At 32.3% G+C, this 19,231-nt stretch overlaps 3 protein-coding genes across 7 annotated transcripts; 1 reads left to right on the top strand and 2 right to left on the bottom strand.

Annotated features, from left to right (window-relative positions):
* Positions 5,357-13,049, top strand: LOC109348476 (mRNA-capping enzyme-like). Of its 5 annotated transcripts, XR_002107733.1 has the most exons (18): positions 5,357-5,459; positions 5,754-5,871; positions 6,258-6,406; positions 7,093-7,176; positions 7,259-7,321; positions 7,496-7,627; positions 7,727-7,927; positions 8,747-8,866; positions 9,652-9,701; positions 10,190-10,352; positions 10,481-10,618; positions 11,179-11,301; positions 11,386-11,484; positions 11,843-11,932; positions 12,034-12,121; positions 12,293-12,423; positions 12,526-12,824; positions 12,887-13,049. XR_002107733.1 is itself a non-coding variant. In XM_019588940.1 (17 exons), the coding sequence occupies exons 1-17, from the start codon at positions 5,457-5,459 to the stop codon at positions 12,667-12,669; spliced, it is 1,896 nt and encodes a 631-aa protein (XP_019444485.1). In that variant the 5' UTR covers positions 5,357-5,456; the 3' UTR covers positions 12,670-13,049. The 5 variants fall into 5 exon arrangements, 4 of the variants coding, with proteins under 4 accessions (XP_019444485.1, XP_019444486.1, XP_019444489.1 ...); XM_019588940.1 differs by having other exon boundaries at positions 12,526-13,049; XM_019588941.1 differs by having other exon boundaries at positions 12,034-12,118; positions 12,526-13,049.
* LOC109348482 (pheromone-processing carboxypeptidase KEX1-like) lies at positions 13,560-14,444 on the bottom strand. Its single transcript, XM_019588954.1, has one exon. It carries the CDS (start codon positions 14,427-14,429, stop codon positions 13,875-13,877), a length of 555 nt encoding a protein of 184 aa, XP_019444499.1. The 5' UTR covers positions 14,430-14,444; the 3' UTR covers positions 13,560-13,874.
* LOC109348485 (probable glutathione peroxidase 5) lies at positions 15,798-17,871 on the bottom strand. Its single transcript, XM_019588960.1, has 6 exons — positions 17,731-17,871; positions 17,587-17,663; positions 17,411-17,472; positions 17,195-17,313; positions 16,271-16,438; positions 15,798-16,065 (listed from the first exon to the last, which is right to left on the bottom strand). The coding sequence occupies exons 1-6, from the start codon at positions 17,782-17,784 to the stop codon at positions 16,033-16,035; spliced, it is 513 nt and encodes a 170-aa protein (XP_019444505.1). The 5' UTR covers positions 17,785-17,871; the 3' UTR covers positions 15,798-16,032.

A 19,231-nucleotide genomic window follows, 5' to 3' on the forward strand; every position in this document is an offset into this window, starting at 1 on the left:
TCAACTTCATCAGAGAAGAGAAGAGAAGAGATACACTGATATTGCTACTGCTAACACATCCACTATTTTTGGGCTGTGTGGGCCTATATCACATTCCAATCCATCACATTCTTTTAAATTGGGGAGGATAAGATGTTATTTTCAAACATAAATTCACTATCAAATCCCCTTAATTTTAGTTTAATTATACAAATCATCCTTTTTATTTAGTTGTCGTTGCAGTTGCAGCTGGAAAACAATAAAATGAAATTGATTGTGAAGTATTATTATAGATTAATACACACAGTTTCATTATTCAACTCATCAGAGAAGATAAGAGAAGAGAGACATTGATATTGCTACTGCTACTGCTAACACATCCACTGTTTTTGGACTATGTGGGCCTTCATCACATTCCAATCCATCACCTTTTTTTTAAATTGAGGAGGATAAGATGCTATTTTCAAACAAAAATTTACTATCAAATCCCCTTAATTTTAGTTTAATTATACAAATCATCCATTTTATTTTTTTCCTATACAAATCACCCATAACTTATATACATAAATACACCGATAATATAAGTGTGATCTTTTAAGTAAAAAATGTTGATAAATATAATTAAGTTAAACAAAACATGATATATTGTAGAGATAAATCCAAATAGTATAGTAGTCAATGTATTTCCATTATTTTTCGTTCATTAAAAAATGTATTAATAATTCAAATGAGGTACCAACAATGTGTTATAAGGCTATGCTATGCTAGATCCCTAGGAAGACCAAAAGGTCAAGGGTTCGCTTTCGGTGAGCGATGCTTGTTAGAGGGGCAGTCACACACCCCAAAATGGATTAGTTCCTTACCCAAGAAAGATGATGGATACCCTTGGTAGTCCCAAAAAAATAATTCCAATGAGATTTTTAAATTACTCTTATATTATATTGTAATGAACCAAAAAATAATGAATAGGTACTAACTCTTATACTATTTGGACTTGTCTCAACAAAATATCATATTTTGTTTAAGATATCATATTAATCTCTCCTACGGAGGTAGTCAATATAATATATGTATATAATTAGGGATAATTTATATAAATATAAATAAAAAAAGAATGATAGTTTGCATAATTTCACTAAAACTCCAATCATGTTACTATCAAATATTAAATCTCATAGTACATCAATAGATACAAAACCATATTATGGAGAAAACATTTATATATGGACAAAACCATGTCATCAATATTATATTTTTCACCATAATTTTATCTTTTATGATAAGTTTTTTTTTATCTAATTAGAAGTTGTTAGAATTTGATGTTTTTCAACGGGTCATTAACGTAAAATTTTTGAGGTGTGAAATGAAAAAAACACCAAAGGAAAGTAAAGAACATGACATTGGAAATATGATCGTTGGAGATATGGTCATTGGAAATATGATCGTTTGGAATATGGTCGTTGGATCATGTGGTTCTTGGAAATGCATCTCTCATCCAAGTTGTTAGATGAAGATGGTTATTGGAGGCCTCATTCTATAAATAGAGGCCTCCTCATTTCATATTTCCTTGCACCAATCGAGCAATATTTCCTCGATTTTCTTCTTTTTCCATCATACTCTCAATTGAAGCATTTCTGACAAACTTATTCCCCTTTCTTTCTGTGATACTAAGAATTGACACATACATTCAAATTGTGGGAATTTCGAGAATTGACACTAATAGATAGATTGTTAAAAAAAGAATTGGCACATGTAGTCATATAGTGGGTATTTTGAGAATTCGCATTGGTAGCCATATTGTGGGTGTAATCTTACATATATTGCAATAAAATGCAGTACTACGAAACGTCTTAAACTGGTTGTGACTCAACCAGTAAGTATTATTTTGTGTCATTTAGAATTGTTGCAAGCTACGGTAACAAAATTTTTAAGACGATTCACATTGAAATGACATTCGTAGATAATATTACTGGATCAAACAACTTTGATATTAACAAATCATTTTGGTTTGATAAGACTAATTTCAAATGGTGGCAACATAAGATGAAATTTTTCTCACTATGAGAAATATTTTCCATGCTTTGAAAACTGATGTCCTAGTGGTACTGGAGGAAGCTGAAAAATGAGGAAAATGATAATCTGACTATTAATATAACTCTCTAGAATGAAAATGATTATCTTGATAAGAATTTCATTCTGAATGAGTTGTTTGATGATCTCTATGATTACTATAGTCTATACAAGTCTACCAAATTAATTTGGTATGCACTTGAGAAGAAATATGATAGTGATGAAGCTAAGACTAAAAAATATGTTGTAAACAACAAGACTTATGATCTTAATGCAAAAGTGATCATTGAATCTAACAATGCTGACTTCAATGAAAATAAATTCTCTTTTAAATTGAGGAATAGTCCAGACACATCAACTAGTCACATACCTGTAATTAGAGATAATGATAAAAATGAAGGGTTAAAAACAGAACCTAGAAGAATTAAAAAAACAAGAACCGCTAGAAAGTATGGACCTGATTATATGGTATGTACATTGGAGTAGGATCCATCAACTCTCCAAGAAGCTTTGACTTCTTTGGATACTGACTTGTGGAAGATGCTATAAATAATGAGATTGATTCTCTAGAGTCTAACAAGACCTGACATTTAGTTGACCTTCCACCTGGTTACAAACCGATTGGTTGTAAGTGGGTGTGGAAAAAAGAAACTCAAACTTGATGGCACAGTGGCTAAATGCAAGGCTCGCCTTGTAGCCAATGGTTTCAGGCAAATGGATAATGTAGATTTTTTCCATACATTTTTACATTTTACTATAATAATATCCATTAGAGCTTTAATATCGCTAATTGTGATACATGATTTAGTAGTATATCAAATGTACGTTAAGAATGTATTTTTAAATGATGATTTGGAAGAAGAATCTGTATGGAAATACCCGAAGCTTTTGTAATCCATGGGCAAGAACATAAGGTTTGCAAGTTAAATAAGTCGGTATATGGTCTTAAGCAAGCACCTAAACAATGACATGAAAAGTTTGACAATCTAATTGTCTTGAATGAGTTTAAGGTGAATGAAAGTGACAAATGCATATATTACATATCAGAAAATACATTTGCACTATCATATATCCATATGTAGACAACCTACTCATATTTGGTTCTAACATTTATGTTGTGAATAATGTGAAATATTGTGTAACAACTTTGATATGCACAAGTATAATCACTGATATAAATATTACTAGGTCAAAAGAATGAATTTCTTTAGATCAATCTCATTATGTGGAGAAGATCTTAAAGGTATATAAATACTTTGAATGTAAACATGCTAGCACACCATATGTTCTAAGTGTAAAAACTTTTTAGGAACACTAGCGAAGGTGTAAAACAAACAGAGTATGCTAACATCATTGACAAGTTTCGGTATGCCACTGATTGCACTAGACCCGATATTGCCTGGTGCATGGCTTGTCTTGATCTGTTTGCCTGCATAGTCTGTCTTGGTGAGATTGTCTTGGCTTGGTGTACTTGATGCATGGTATGCCTTAGTTACTCTATCTTTATTGAGATTGTTCTAGTTTAGTGCACTTGGTGCACAATATGCCTTAGCCATTTTGTCTGCATAGTCTGTGTTGGTGATCCTGTCTTGACTTGGTACATATTCCGCCTTAATCAACTTGTCTTAACCTTGGCTGGTTTGAGCATTGGCTAATAAGACAAGTACATTATTAATGAATATACCTCAATAAGTACTTGTCAAGTACATAACCGAATAAATATTTGTTATTCTATTAATAGAAATGATACTTGTTCATTAATAATGTGTTGGCGTCAACAAATTATTTATTGGGGATCCAAGTTATTTGTTAATAAATTTATAATATCTTCTTTTATCCTTACTACCATTAGGTAGCTTTTATGTTTAATGGTGAATAGTGTTTGTCAAGAATTTGGAAATAACGTTTTTAGACTTCATTTGGTAAAGTACAAAGAGATAAAAAAAAAGAATAAGATGAGAGTAGTTGAAGAGAAAAAATCACTATCTTTCTCATATATTGAGAAAACAACCATGTATATCAAGATTGAGAATGCATGTAGAAGGAATTTAGATTATTTATAGCACTGAATGAGATCATGTGTCAAAATTTTATTTTTAATAAACATGATTTATGTTATTTTGTAATAAAATTTATAAAATAAAATAAATTCTCACTGTCCTCATTTTTCTAGGAATCCAACTCAAATAGAGGACTTATAAATTTAGTGGAAAACCTTCTTTTTTTATTTCTACTTTTGGCTTAAAACATCATCATTTACATTTCTTCGTCATTATTGATTTTTGTATGAGTGCAAAACCAAATAGCATATAATAGTTGTTTTAATATAATTTATATATTTCCATTTTACAAATCATCACTTACCCCTCAACTTCCTTATTTTATGATTATCATGACTACTCAATAGATCACTACTATTTGAAATTCTAAACCCCCTTTTGTTTGGTGAATTTTTCAAATGAGTTTGGACCTATAAAAGATATCATGATATCTAAAAAATGATATAATTGTGAATATATACATATCTATATATATGGACATGTATGTACACTAAGTATAGTAAATGAGTTGATGATGACCTTATCCTTATTATCAAGTATTTTCTAATAATAAAAGGATAAGTATTATGTTTGATACTCGATATTGATGCTTCATAAGATATTAGAATAGGAGAAATTCCAATCCAATTAACATGATTAAATCACCATCCATCAGATATAGTTTCTATTAAATTTCTATTTATAGTAGCAATGGAATTCATGACAGAAATTTCCATCATGGTGCATAGATCTCTACATGCCTAAGAATACATTTGTATGGAGGAGTACCGCTAAAGTTGTAAGATTATAAAAGTAAAAAAGCTGTAAAAATGAGCATAAGTTCTTGATGGAAAATGGAGTCATTGATTATACTTGTTTGATTTGATATGAGGCTTGAAGATGCTTATCGGGATTATCCTTCTCAACTCTTATATTTTCAGGAAAACTGACACAAAAAAATAGAGAATAAAAGAATACATAAAGTTAATGATTGGTATAATGTTTATATTATATTAAGATGTTAATTTTATTATAGATTTTCTTTGTTTAAGTAGTTAATCATATTTTATTTTAAGAAGACAGAAAATGTAGTTTTGTGTGTGTTGACATAGAGTTTAGTTAAAAATGAGTGAAAATTTAATTGGAAGAATTAGGATATATTAATATTATTATTATTATATTATTATAATTGATAGAAGGATATGATTAGTGAGTTAATGAAAAGAGGGATAAAATAATTGTTACTTGTTGCAGTGTGATGTGACATTTTATGTTCTTCATTCATTCATTCATTCTCTTTTTCTTCTCCAAACACTAAAACCCTAATCTCTATTTCCAACTTCACTACTCTGAATCCATTATCATCACATGGTGGGTATACATTATACATTATACATCACTCTTCCTTAATTTCCATAACACTCTCGCTTCCTCTTACTTTTCAATATAAATGTACTCATTCCAATTTAATAATTCTTATGTTTTTATTCCAAAACTGCACTATCAATTCTATCTAACTATTACATCAACATCGCTATTAGAATGCTATTCACTTATACTCATTTTACTCTTCCTAATATTATTCCTATGCATTAATAATCAATTCTTCTTTCTCTTCTCATATTATCAATATAACTTTCTATCATGTTTCTTTTTGTGTATCAGAATAGTGAAGAAAGACACAGAGGTATCAAAAGAAAGCCCCCAGATTTTGATCCAGGCCATCAACACGGTTCTAACAATCTCAATTCTAGACCTTATGATAGGGACATGCTTCCTCCTGGTGGGTTTTTATTTTTATACCAATCACACATATTTGATTCTCACATATTCAACCCTACAAATTGCATTGGAACTTTAATATTTTATTTATTTCCATTACATGCTAGAATTGTAAGGAAGAAAGTTGTGTATATTAAATGTCACATTTGTTCAATATAGGTGAATGATTTTATGGTATTTTTAACTATGGTGAGAATTGTGATATGCTGCAGGTCTGGTTCACAGCCCTTACTCTGTTTTTATTTTTCTACTTACATCCTTTCAAATTATTATTGACTTAAGAAGACTTTTTCTTTAACTAATTTGATATTTGAATTTATGTTAGGATATATGTCTGGTGTTCCTCTTATTTGTTTTCATAGTTGGCTTTGTGATAAAACTTTGCAGGGTGGTTAGACTGCCCACCACATGGTCAAGAACTAGGATGCATAATCCCTTCAAAGGTTCCACTTGGTAAATCTTTCAATGATTACATTCCAGGTCAAAAATATACTCCCCAGCAAGCAATTCTTCAACAACGAGTTTTGGGTAGAGAAGTAAGTACACCAAATGCACACTGACCAAATATGTTCTACTTTTAGAAGCTAGTCATATGTTTCTTAAGTATATTTCTAATATATATTTGGAGATAATAGTAGATTTTGGTGTGTACCAGCTGCTGGTTTCATTATTGAAGTCCAATGGCGCATTGGTGTATTTTAATCTTTTTATGTGACTTTTCATCATCTTTTTATGTGACTTTTCATCATCTTTTTATGCATGACAGATCTTTTTTCAGCCAAGTTTTAGGAATTATCAATCATGTTCTCATTTTTAGTATTTCTAACATTTAAAGTTACTTTTTCTATTGTTCACATATTGCACAATTTATTGTATTTTACATGAATTTGGTGTTCCAACGGAGTTTTATTGGCAAAAGGCAGCTTAGCATGCAGTTTATGATTTTAGAATAAAGACATGCAACTGTGTGAATGAGGATATCAAGTGTATCTTTCATTTTTGTGTGTTAACAAATAAATACAGATAGGGTCAAAACTCAAATTTGCAACATTTGTGGGGCAAGGGCTTCTACATGTTCTATCCCTTATCTGAATAGCTGAAACAATGATTGAGGGAATAAGATAGCAATTTAGAGCAACTTTAGAATACTTTTGTTGCTTTTCAAGCCTTTTCACAAATTTGTTGCATCAGGCATCATAGTGCTTAACTATTAACTTTGCAGCTTGGTTTAGTGATTGATTTAACAAATACTAATCGTTACTATCCAGTGTCAGACTGGACAAGAGAAGGTGTTCGCCATGTCAAGGTAGCATACAATCTTGCATGCCATTGCTTATGAAATGTTATCGTTGAAATTGAATTTTAGATTTTTGAGTTGCTTGTGGCAGATAAGATGCAAAGGAAGAGATTCTGTACCTGATGATGAATCTGTAAAAATGTTTTGTGATGAGGTAGCTTGTCAATCGTGCAATTCATCCATGCTAATTTAAGCTATTCTTTTAATTAACGCTTATAATATGATAGTCAAGTATTTTCTTCTTGTTAGTATTCCTAGGAATAGTGGTACAGTTCATGATATCTCACTTGAAGTTTTATGATTTATACTTGTTAGACATTCTTTTTAGGTTCTTGATTTTCGCTCCCGAAGAACTGACACGGAGAAATATATACTTGTACATTGCACACATGGGCACAATCGCACAGGTTATATGATTGTTCATTTTCTTGTGCGTACAGAATCAATTTCTGTCACCGAGGTCAGTAAAATTTAAGGACTGTTCTAAGGTTTATTTTTAATACCCGCTTGACTCAAATAATTGATGTCTTGTGCATATTTCGTGCTCATTATATTCCAGGCAATAAATAAATTTGCTAGGGCACGCCACCCAGGAATTTACAAGCAGGACTACATTGACAACCTATACATGTTTTATCATGAAAAGAAGCCTGAAGATCTTGTATGTCCTCAAACTCCAGAATGGAAGAGACTTTCTGACCCTGATTTTCATGGTGTGGCTGTCCCTTATGTTGACAATAATGGAGATATTCCTCAGCAGGTACATGCACATAAGTTGTATTTCTGACTTGGATGGATGCTTGGAAACTAACTTCATACACACAAGTTTTTATGTGCATGAGTGTGTCACTTTAGTTTTGCTTTTACGTCTTTTATTTTAATTTCAATTTTATTTTATTTAGTTGAAAAAACCTATCTATGCGTGCTTGATGCTATACATAGTTGGTCTTCAGCTCAGATAAAAGGTAAACGTTGTGTTAGACAGTCGACAACCAACATAAAACTTTGTCGAATATTTATGATATAGATGTATGATATGATTGAAAAGAATGTAATAGAGGTGAATCTCAGCGCAATGGTAAGGTTGCTTTCTTTGTGACTAGAGATCATGAGTTCAAATCCTGGAAATGACTCTTCACTTGTGAGGGTAAGGTTGTGTACATCTACCCTCCCCCGGCCCATAACCAAACTCTGTATCCCCTATCTACAAATTAGCTTTTGTCACAACTGGCAAAGAAAGTTTGCATCAAGCGATGAAATTTCCTCTAAAACTATATTTTTACAGAAGATAATTGTATTTTATTTGTCATTCATCATCTTTCATGGTCTTATTGTGTCAACATGTTATCCTTCTTGTGTGGTTTGTATTCAGATATGTAATTCTGTCAAAAACAGGTTGAGATTAATAAGGATTCATGTTAACATTGAATTTCTTTCCTCATGCCACTTTCATTGTTTGGTTAAGTTCACGTGCTCCATTGAAATCTTGAAAATTCTTTAAGAAACCTTATACCACTTCAAGTTATTGCTGGGAGTTATATGTTTATGTAGATTTTCTATCTTTGATTTGATGTTCTAGGAGAATATCTCGAGGAATGAATTATTGACAAATGATGATGTTTTGGGAGATCCAATTCCTCCAAACCAGCTGTATAAAATGCAAGAACTTTGTTACCAACTGCTCAAGTTGGGCACAAAGGTGGGTTTCGGAAGTGCCTTTTTGTTTAATCTCTGCATATTCTACTTGAATGCAACTCAAATGCAACATATTCTTGTCATATGGCACTTTAAAACTTCATACTATGTTGCTTTTACTTATCCCATTCTACTTTCATTTGTGTTGTTTATACTATTGTCTCTTTATCTCACGATAAAAGTTGGTAAGGTACACTTTACTTTATTATACTTAGAAGACAATGAATTTTAATTTTTTTATCCATTTACAAAAAAATGAATAATAAAAATTTGATAAGTTGGTAGGAATATTGTCAGGTCAAATAGTAATTTTCATTATCGCCAACAATATGCTTGTTTGTCTTGTGACATGGAGATCAAGAGTTCAAATCTTGAAAACAACATATTTACTTGAGGTTAAGATTGTGTACATCTACCCTCCTCATATCCTACTGGTGGTAGCCTCATGCATTGCGTACATCTACCACCCTTTATAAATGTCTGAATTCTTATGTTTCAAACTTCACATGTATTTGTCATCTCATCTCCATGTGGAGTGATCCTAGTTTTAAGGTTAACAATTATCTCTTGAACTTTAGAATTCTTGAGTGTAGGCTTTTTTTTAAACCTTCGGGTGATGCTCATGTCGTAAGGTTTTTTAGCATTCCTTAAACACACAAACAAATTAACAAATTCCAAAGTACAATGACCATACACAACGACTGGATTTTATCTTTACGTGCTTAAGTTAATACCATGAACTGATTGAACCGTTCTTGGGTACTCAATTTTGATATTACCTTGTTTCAGGGGAGAGGACATCAAATGTTTCCTGGATCACACCCTGTTTCTCTGAACAGGTTCATCTAATCGCATCATATTTAATTGAGGATTATATTTAACTTTTGGATGTACTTAGCTATCTTACTGAGAGATCATTACTCGGTAATCTGTTAAGTCTAAAAAGTAACACTACTGGAATATCGCTGTTCTCAATTGCCAGCATGCTTTTAACTGTTGAATTGCAAATTTGCTTCAATTATACATTGGAAAAGAGCATCCTGTGCTGTTGATAACTGTTGATAAACAGATAAAGAGCATCTTGTACAGAACTTCCCATGTATTTACAAAATATGTTAAATTGTTGTGTCCTAAAATAATTAATTGATCAGTTAGTGGGTTGTTGTGATCAAACGACATTCCTATTCTTGTTTAGTTTTAATATTGAGAAAAAGGAAAGAACACATTAGTTTGACGCAGTTGACTTCAAGGGAGGAGAAAGCAATTAGCTCATTCTTTTTTATTGAATTATGACTTTAAACTAACATCAGATCAATTTTTTTTGCAGGGATAATCTGCAACTGTTAAGACAACGATATTACTATGCCACGTGGAAAGCTGATGGGACACGATATATGATGATGATTACTGGGGACGGATGTTATCTGATTGATAGAAAATTTCTTTTTAGAAGGATTGATATGCGTTTTCCTTGCAGATACTCAAATGGGGTATATATGTTTATTCAATTTATTTTTGTTGCCAAGTGAGGTTGATAGTATGTGTAGATGGCGAGAAGATTGGCGGCTTCTTAAACCTATTGGCTAACTTAATATTTTTTATTCACAACCATTCAAAGGGTATACCTGAGAGGAATCATCACTACACATTACTTGATGGGGAGATGATTATTGACATGGATCCACAAACACGTAAGCAAGAGAGAAGATACCTCATTTATGATTTGATAGCAATAAATCAAGTCTCTTTGACAGAGGTACAGTTATTGTTTGTCAACTTCTTTTGCTGTCTTCTTGATAGTTTCATCCTGTCCATCATACTATATAAATTATTGAAATAAAATTTATAGTGGCTGACTGTTGTTTGTATTTTGCAATTTTTAATTCCACTGTTCACTGGTCAGCTAAAAATTAAATCATAATGAAGGTAAGGTACTTGAATTTATCACTTATTTTAAGTATCTCCTGTGAAACTGCTTGGAAATGAGAACCTGTAACCTTTCTATTTAGATTTGGAACTACAGTTTCTTGGGCCCCAGAAGTTTGTCTGCAAACTTGTTTTTGGCTCTGGGACTTTGTCTGCAAACTTGTATTTAGATTTGGAACTACTGTTACTCCGGCTAGTAATGCATGTTTTTGGTTCTAGTTACACATTGCAAATAGGTGATACATAAGAATTTGAACTGTTGGTAAAACATTTAAAAGAGTTCAAAATACAAAAGACTGTATGTCTTGATCCTTGTAAGTTCCCGTGTCGATGTTTTGCCCATTTTCTTGGCAGACTTTGGACCTGATCGTTTTGGTCTAACACATGCAGCTGCCTTTCTATGAAAGGTGGAAATTGCTGGAGAAAGAAGTAATTGAACCTCGTAACATGGAACGTGAGACTCTCTCCAAGAGTATAAATCCTCATTACAGATATGACCTGGAACCATTTAGTGTATGTATAATGATATTTACTGTTCTATTTTACATTTTCCAGTGAGATTGGCTATTTGTTTATTTTTTTGTATTTTCATTTCAGGTGAGGAGGAAGGGTTTTTGGTTCCTATCTACTGTGTCAAAGCTCCTTGATAAATTCATTCCACAACTCTCACATTCAGCAGATGGTCTTGTATTCCAGGTAATTTAATGTCTCTAGAAGACTGCACGCCCATAGTTGAAATTGGCAGTATAGAAAATTGAATCAATAAAAAAACACATGGCCCTTATAGAAAATTGAATCAATAAAAAAACACATGGCCCTTTGAGACTGCTGTACATTTGATGCTCCAGTGAACAGCCAAAAAATTTGTTTTTGTTTCAAATTTCAATATGTTTTAGTCATTATTGCCCACTAAGTAATCTAAATCCTGAACTACATTTTTTTATTTTTACAAAATGTATGCGCTAAATTACTGAGGCCATACTATCAGAAATATACATAGATGCTGTCTGGTTTATCAACTTGTCGCATGTTATTAGTGTTGGATTTATACCAGGGTTGGGATGATCCATATGTCCCTCGAACACATGAAGGTCTTCTGAAGTGGAAATACCCTGAGATGAACTCTGTTGATTTCCTGTGTGAGGTTGTACAAGTACCTTCCCTCGAGTTCCTGAAATTGGTTTAGTTTGTGAGGCATTCACTGTCATGATAATCTAAATATGTTGATTATGTCTTTCTTGACAGGTTGGAGCTGGAAATCGTCCCCTGCTCTTTCTGTTTGAACGTGGGGTGAAGAAGTTAATGGAAGGGAGTAATGTTATTTTTCAAGGTGGTAGGCCCTCAGTTTTGTTTTATGCCACCATCAATGTTACTAGTGCTATTATTGTAGCCAGAACAATGCAAAGTGAACATGAATATGGTGCCAAAAAAGTTAGAGAATCAAATCCGTCTAAACCATAGTTTTAAGTTTTAACATTTGTTGCTGTTGCTCAACAATTTGCAGATGCTTCAGATATTCCTTCCTATTCAGGGAAAATCATTGAGTGCTCATGGGATCCTGTAGAGCATCATTGGATTTGTATGCGGGTCAGAATTGACAAAGCAACTCCAAATGATATCAATACCTACAGAAAGGTTATATGCTTATTGTTTATCATGCTCTTTTCTCTAGGTTGTTTTAGTTAGTTTCCTGTGAAAAACATGTTTATCTTTTTGCTTTGTAATTTTGTGATACAGGTAATGCGAAGCATAAGGGATAATATTACACAAGATGTGCTGTTGAACGAGATCAATGAGATCATTCGCCTACCTTTGTATGCAGACAGAATACAAAGAGATATCAAGGCTCACCAGCATATGCTCTCTTCACGACGCAAGTGAGTTATATAATCAAAGTCAATCATGTCATTGATATAAGAGTAGCAGTCGAATCGTGTGAACGACTGCAAAATGAAGTGCCAAATGGAGCTGCACAATTCTGTTGCCAAAGTTATTATATTTGTGCCATGGCATTCAATGTCAGCATCAGCCCTCAAGTACCTCACAAAGTAGGTTTAGATTCTATGATTTTGTCTTGGCTAATAAGGTTTTATATTAGCAATTTTGCTTATTTTCAACTCATCCAGCAAATCACGAATTCCTATGGTAAAAGCTCAACACAAAGGAATCTGATTGGGATAACATTAATACAAGATTTCATTCATCTGAACTCAGACCATTTTTTATTCTAGAAATAAAATTTTATTGTCATGTTTGATTGTTATTATGATGCTCCAACTCGTTCCAGTTTTATTTATTATTATCATATTTGATTGTAATGATGAAGTATATTTGTCTTACATATCTTTGTTCTTGAGTTGTACATTTATACATGTTAAGTAGACGAGTCCACATTTGTTAAACAATTCTAAGTACTTTATGTACATGATAGTCAAGTCTATAGCGTCCAAAAGAACCAACAATTAATACCAAAAGTATTAAAGTTATAGAGCATTGCAAACTTGTAAGGGTTTCCGGTAAGCAAAACAAGCATTGTTCCCAATAAACTTTTAACTCAATTAGTACTTCCACAAGTGAATAAAAATTAGGTGAACAAATATTAACACTTATGCACTAAAATTGCAGGTTTACACCACATTGTTGTTACTCAAGAAAGAGTTTATTTGGAGATAAAGAGATGATTCAACAATCAATGGTACTTATTAGATGAAATTAAAATGAAGTTTACTAGGTCTTTTGCCAATGACTTTGTATTAGAATCACATCCAAAATTTAAAAAACTGAACAATATAATGAGTCTTTAAGGCTCATATAAGCGCCTCCTTTTCCAAATCAGAACCACATTTTACGTACTAAATTTGACATATTTATTCCATAGTTGAATATATATGGAAAGGTACACCTAAATGTGGAAAAACTGAGGTAGCAGTACTCCTTATTCTTCTGTTTTTTTCCTGGTACATATTTTTTATTCTATTCATACCCAATATATATTAACTTAATAAATCTACATATATGAATGATGATAATCAACCATATTAAATTGTCGAGTCTTAAAAGCAAAGACAAACATGCAAGTTTTGGAATCATATTGGTCCACCACATGAGTAAGTAATATGGCAGTCATCTCCAATGTCAAGTGAGTACTGATGCACAGGTCTCATAAGGAAAGGTGGCAACCTAACCAAAAGTTCACACACACATTGGCTGTCCACTTCCTTAGCCCACCGGCAACATTCTTCTTCCTCAGGGCCCTTGCGGTTCCTATGTCTGTGTCCATGCCTGTGCCCGTGGCCGTGGCCGTGCCTGCGTCTATCATGATGATGGTGGTGATCATCATCATCATCGTTGTCATCACCACCATCATCATTGTCACCACCACCATCATCATTATCGTCACCACCATCATCATCCGGAGAGGGTGGAGAGTCAGGTGGAGGTTCAGGTGGTGAGCCTGGTGAGAATGGCAACTTCACACATGCATAGTTTGCTAGTGCAAATTGGGATGCACAAAGTGGACGTTGAGTTATTGGTGAAACAGCAGAGGAATTCATATTCTGGCTCTCCATCTTTGGAACTAGGGCCAGGAATATGAAAGCAATTAGTGTTGTTAAATTCATAATCTTATTCACTCTCTCCATGTTGTGTTGTCTCTTTCAACTTCCTTTTTAGCTGTTTATATACTTGGTAGTTATATATTAATAGCAATTATAAAATGTGTGATTACCAAGAGAATGAGTTAAAGTCCTAGTTGTTTAAATTAAAACATCTCATCCGTTTTGTGTGAAGACATTTTAGGTGACGTTCAAATTATTCTAAATAGGGGGATGGGGGTTGAGCTACTAACCTTTGTGATCCTTTTTTTAATCAATTACTCTCAGAAATCAGAATTATGTTAAACGATGTTTGGGGGAATGCATAATATATTATAAACATGCATAACTTGTGACACATAAATCTTTCACTTATCGATTATGTGTATAAAGTTGTAGAGAAGACTCTAGCATGTGCACTTAAGTAGTCGAGTATGAATCTTTATACTCAGAGTATATAGATATTATACTATTTCTTTATGATAAGGCTTAAATAACCATAACTAGACACAAATTAAGTTAACCATATATTGTAGCATCAGTCATAAATAAGCCAGGGGTTAGAAACACGCCCTATATGCATTATGCAACCAACCTGATTAGCCACTTATATTTTTAAATCTAACATCTCTTAAAGCTTATGCCAGTAGGGGGTGCTTTATTGATGCAACAAAGAAAATACTACAAGTTATTGTTAAAATGAAAGTTTTGCTGATTTTTCATCCATGCAGGAAGAAATTGTGGATTAGAAAGACGAGGATATAGATGCACATAGAAGGTGGTCTCTATGTATTTCCCATGGTCTTAAGTTCTAGAATGGTTTCTAAGTGAATGAGTAATGCATGATGAATTTAGCAGATATGCATTGTATATTTAATCTGGTCTAAAATTGAGTTCGAAAATAAATAATTATGGTAGATGCCTCCAAGGCTCCAAGCAAATATACAGTTGGGGTAAGTGGTGTGAATCATAGAACTTTTATGATTACTGGTAAGAGAGTGGGGCCAAACATACAGGTACACCTGTCTCATAGCTTGCAACTTGTAAGTGACAACTAGCACCAGTTGCATTGTACAATAAAGAAAATATTCCAAAATTCAAGATATAAACACAGCCACACCTTGCCCCCTCCCTTTATGTTAGGGATAAATTGTTTTTGAAATTTGAACAAGCAAAGTAGCTCTAATCATTTTTCAAATATTAATAAAAACCAGATGATTATGCATAGAGTTTACTTCTATAAAATTATCTATCTAAATTTTCTCTTATAATTTGATTGTAGTTCACAATAATACAATAGTTTCTCAGAGTTTAGAGAACTCCAATTTAAACGGAAGGAAAATAGTTGCTCATTACAGAAGAATCATAAGTTGTTGTCAATAACTTTTCCATGTTTACGTCTAGGAAGGAAAAAGATATAGAAAGAATAAAAAATCATTACTGCACTTCACAGCCAAACTAACTTGCTCAATTTCAATGAATCAGCATTTTAAATAACACATCTTATATCTCTAGGCTTAAACAGAATTTTAACACCAAATATACATGAAATGTGTATAAATAAGCACTAGAAGAAACATCTTCTACCAAATATACATTCTTTATGCATGTCTCAATAATTTGAAATGATCTTGGATTGCAGTATAGTCTTTCAAACCTCCCCCAAAGCTTTCTTGATGTGTTTCTGTAAAGACAACAACAAAACAACTTGTGAGTATAATTTCATGTTTCAAGAGGAACCATAGATCATCATTTTTCACATTTGCATACCAAGCCTCTAGTTACATATCAAGAGACTAAACACTTGCAGCATGGGCATGCACACACATAGATATATGTATGTATATATATATATATATATAGAGAGAGAGAGAGAGAGAGAGGAGTACTTCGATAGCCAATGGTGGGGTGGTTGTACCAAAACGCTGGATGACATGCCCTTCATTGTCAATCAAAAACTTGGTGAAATTCCATTTTATACTAGACCCCAGAAATCCAGATTTCTGTGCTTTAAGGAATTTGTAGACAGGTGCTGCATCTTGTCCATTGACTCTTATCTGAAAATGAAAATGAATTGGATCAATATGATTGAAAATCCAATGCTAAAATAAATTGGATATTCATGGATTATAGAGACATATTTAGCCATATAGCAAAGACATGTCTGTACCTCTTTTATAGATGCATCTAGATAAGGATTCCTAAATTATCATTTGTAAATTTCAAACCATATCATAAGTAATCACATATTAATGACAACCAGATCTTCTCAAGTAAAATTTTCAATACAGATACCAATGCCCTTATAGATGCACTTTTTTTTGGTGACATGAAAGTTTGAACCTATAGAATATTTGGACCGAGATAGATCTCCTATTATTGTGATTATATTAGAACATTTTACAATAGCATAAAAGATCTCTTAGGATTGAGATTCTTTTATCTCATCTTTTATAATTTGTTTCCTGGTTTAATTAGGAGTATAGTAATACCACAAATAGGGGTTAGTTATGACTTTTGAATCACCTCATCATTCAAGATAGTATCAATACAAATTATTATTTTGAGCATTACTTCTTCTCCCTCCATTCTGGCTAAACCTTATAATTTCAACACTGATTATGATTCAATTGAGGTGCACACTCAGGTAACACTAAGTGACAGGAAAACAAACTAGGGCCTGACCAACAAACATAAACAAAAACATCTTTAAACCAGTTAAGCATGTAACAAGAGATCCAGGTAGTAACAACAATCCACAGAAAAAACAATGAATAAAAGGATCCAGATACCTAGAGAAAGAATGAGTATACCTTTGCAAAAACGGGATACTCAGCCTTGTATCTGGTACAGGCAAACTCATGTGCATCCTGGCTACTCCCAGGCTCTTGCTTCAAAAACTGATTGCATGGAAATGCCAATATTTCAAAACCTGACATCAGCCAACAACAAAAATTAAATCTAAAGTTTAACATGAATTGTTCACTTCAAAGAACACATATTCAAAAGTAAAGTGCTCAAAAACATACCTTTGTCCTTGTATTTGCTGTAAAGCTCAGTTAACTGGGTGTAGTTGGAATTCGTAAATCCACTGAATTTTGAAACCCCGTGAATTTAATTAGCAAACCCATGAACAATTAGAAGAGAGGTTGAATTTTTATTGTAAAACATGAGGGAAGTTGAATAAGAGAAGGAGGAAAGGTACCATTTTGAAGCAACGTTAACAACAAGAAGAACTTTTCCCTTAAAGGTGCTGAGGTTCACGTCTTTGCCCTTTGAATCCTGTGCCAAAACCACCATGATCAATTACAAAAATGGGGTTTTCATCTTAGTAGAGAAAAGTGTGTACCTTGACAGTAAATTCATGAATGGATTTAGTTGAGAGTGACTGTGAAGCTCCCATTTTTTTTTTCTTCCTGAAGCTGCCTCTCTTGGAAGATGTGAAGTCTATTGGTTGATCCTATTTTCTCTCTCTTCTTACGTAATTTTAGACTCCTAAACCACTTTATGGAAGGCCCACAATTTTTTTTAATTTTATATTTTGGATATTTTCAAAAATGTTACTTACTCTTATTTCTCCATATTCTCTTACTCCTATCATTATTTTCGTTATTCATTTTCATTTATGTCACAATCACCATTCATGACCCAACTCAGTAATATACTTACTCTTTTCACCTCCATTTTCATCATCACCTTACTCATTATCACCACCATCTCCATTGTCACAATTCTCATTTCTATTACCCAACTACTTCATTCTAACTCCATCTATCTAATCTAAGAAGAGTTACATAGCAACAAAGTAAGATTGGTATTCAACTTCCCTTTTTCATAGTATGTGTTATCAGACATTAAATATTGTGGTGTCAGATGACATCACAAAGTCAGAATATCAAATAAACAACAGTACTGCACCTACTGAAATGATATAAATTATTTTTTTATCTGCACAAATCACTCATATTTATTTCCTTACATTATTTATTAAGTATTGTTGTAAAAATGATGAGTGTACTTAAACAAAATATGAAATTTAAGTTGTGTATAAGTCAAATGTATCTTCTATTTTTATATCGTTACAAAATATATCAATAATTTTAAAGAAAATATTATTTAAAACACTTTTATATTGTAACGAATAAAAAATAACAAACATATATCAACTCATATTATCTAGAGTTTTCATCACAATATATCATATTTTATTTAACTTAATTACACTTATAATTATTTTTTGTTTAAACATTAAATTTGTCTCTACTCTTGGGATAGTTAATGTGGGTACCGGCTTCATAAAACCATAGAAAAAAGGGATAATGTATATAATTTGACTAAAATTTCGAGAATATAAGTGTAATTTACTAAATAAATAATATAGAGTTGTTTGTTGGAATTCAATAATATTTAAATATTATATTATGATAGTTTTATGTCAGAATAAAGTATTTTTAAAATAATATATTTAGACGCCTATTTCTTAGGTATTAAAATGTATTAATTTTGATGATCATGTCAACATTTTTAGTGCTCATAATATTATAAACTTTATGTCTACACTTAATATTAAAAAAAATAAGATTGTGAGTCAATGGGGTGTCCATTGACACTAATATAATAATGAAAATTTTAGTGTCCATAAGTTGTAGTTAATGCTTCTTTAAAGTAAATTTATGTAAGCATTATTATTTTAATTAGTCAAGATTGATGCACTTAACCAAATTAAACATCATTTATGTGACAACACAAACACAATTTTTTTGGCATGGATGGTAGAAGGCAACATCTCTACCAGCAATTTATCTCTGATGCAAGTAGATATTAAGAACAGCAAATAAATCATAATCATA

Source organism: Lupinus angustifolius, chromosome LG05, assembly GCF_001865875.1.
Source record: "Lupinus angustifolius cultivar Tanjil chromosome LG05, LupAngTanjil_v1.0, whole genome shotgun sequence".
Lineage (NCBI taxonomy): Eukaryota > Viridiplantae > Streptophyta > Magnoliopsida > Fabales > Fabaceae > Lupinus > Lupinus angustifolius.

Coding starts and splice junctions, on each gene's coding strand:
- LOC109348476 (XM_019588940.1), top strand. Junction 7,928..8,746: donor ATGGAGATATTCCTCAGCAG/GTACATGCACAT, acceptor TTGATGTTCTAG/GAGAATATCTCGAGGAATGA. Junction 11,485..11,842: donor CAGATGGTCTTGTATTCCAG/GTAATTTAATGT, acceptor GATTTATACCAG/GGTTGGGATGATCCATATGT.
- LOC109348482 (XM_019588954.1), bottom strand. CDS start 14,429: ATGGAGAGAGTGAATAAGATTATGAATTTAACAACACTAATTGCTTTC.
- LOC109348485 (XM_019588960.1), bottom strand. CDS start 17,784: ATGGGAGCTTCACAGTCACTCTCAACTAAATCCATTCATGAATTTACT. Junction 17,473..17,586: donor GTTAACGTTGCTTCAAAATG/GTACCTTTCCTC, acceptor TTCAAAATTCAG/TGGATTTACGAATTCCAACT. Junction 16,066..16,270: donor CCCCACCATTGGCTATCGAA/GTACTCCTCTCT, acceptor TTGTCTTTACAG/AAACACATCAAGAAAGCTTT.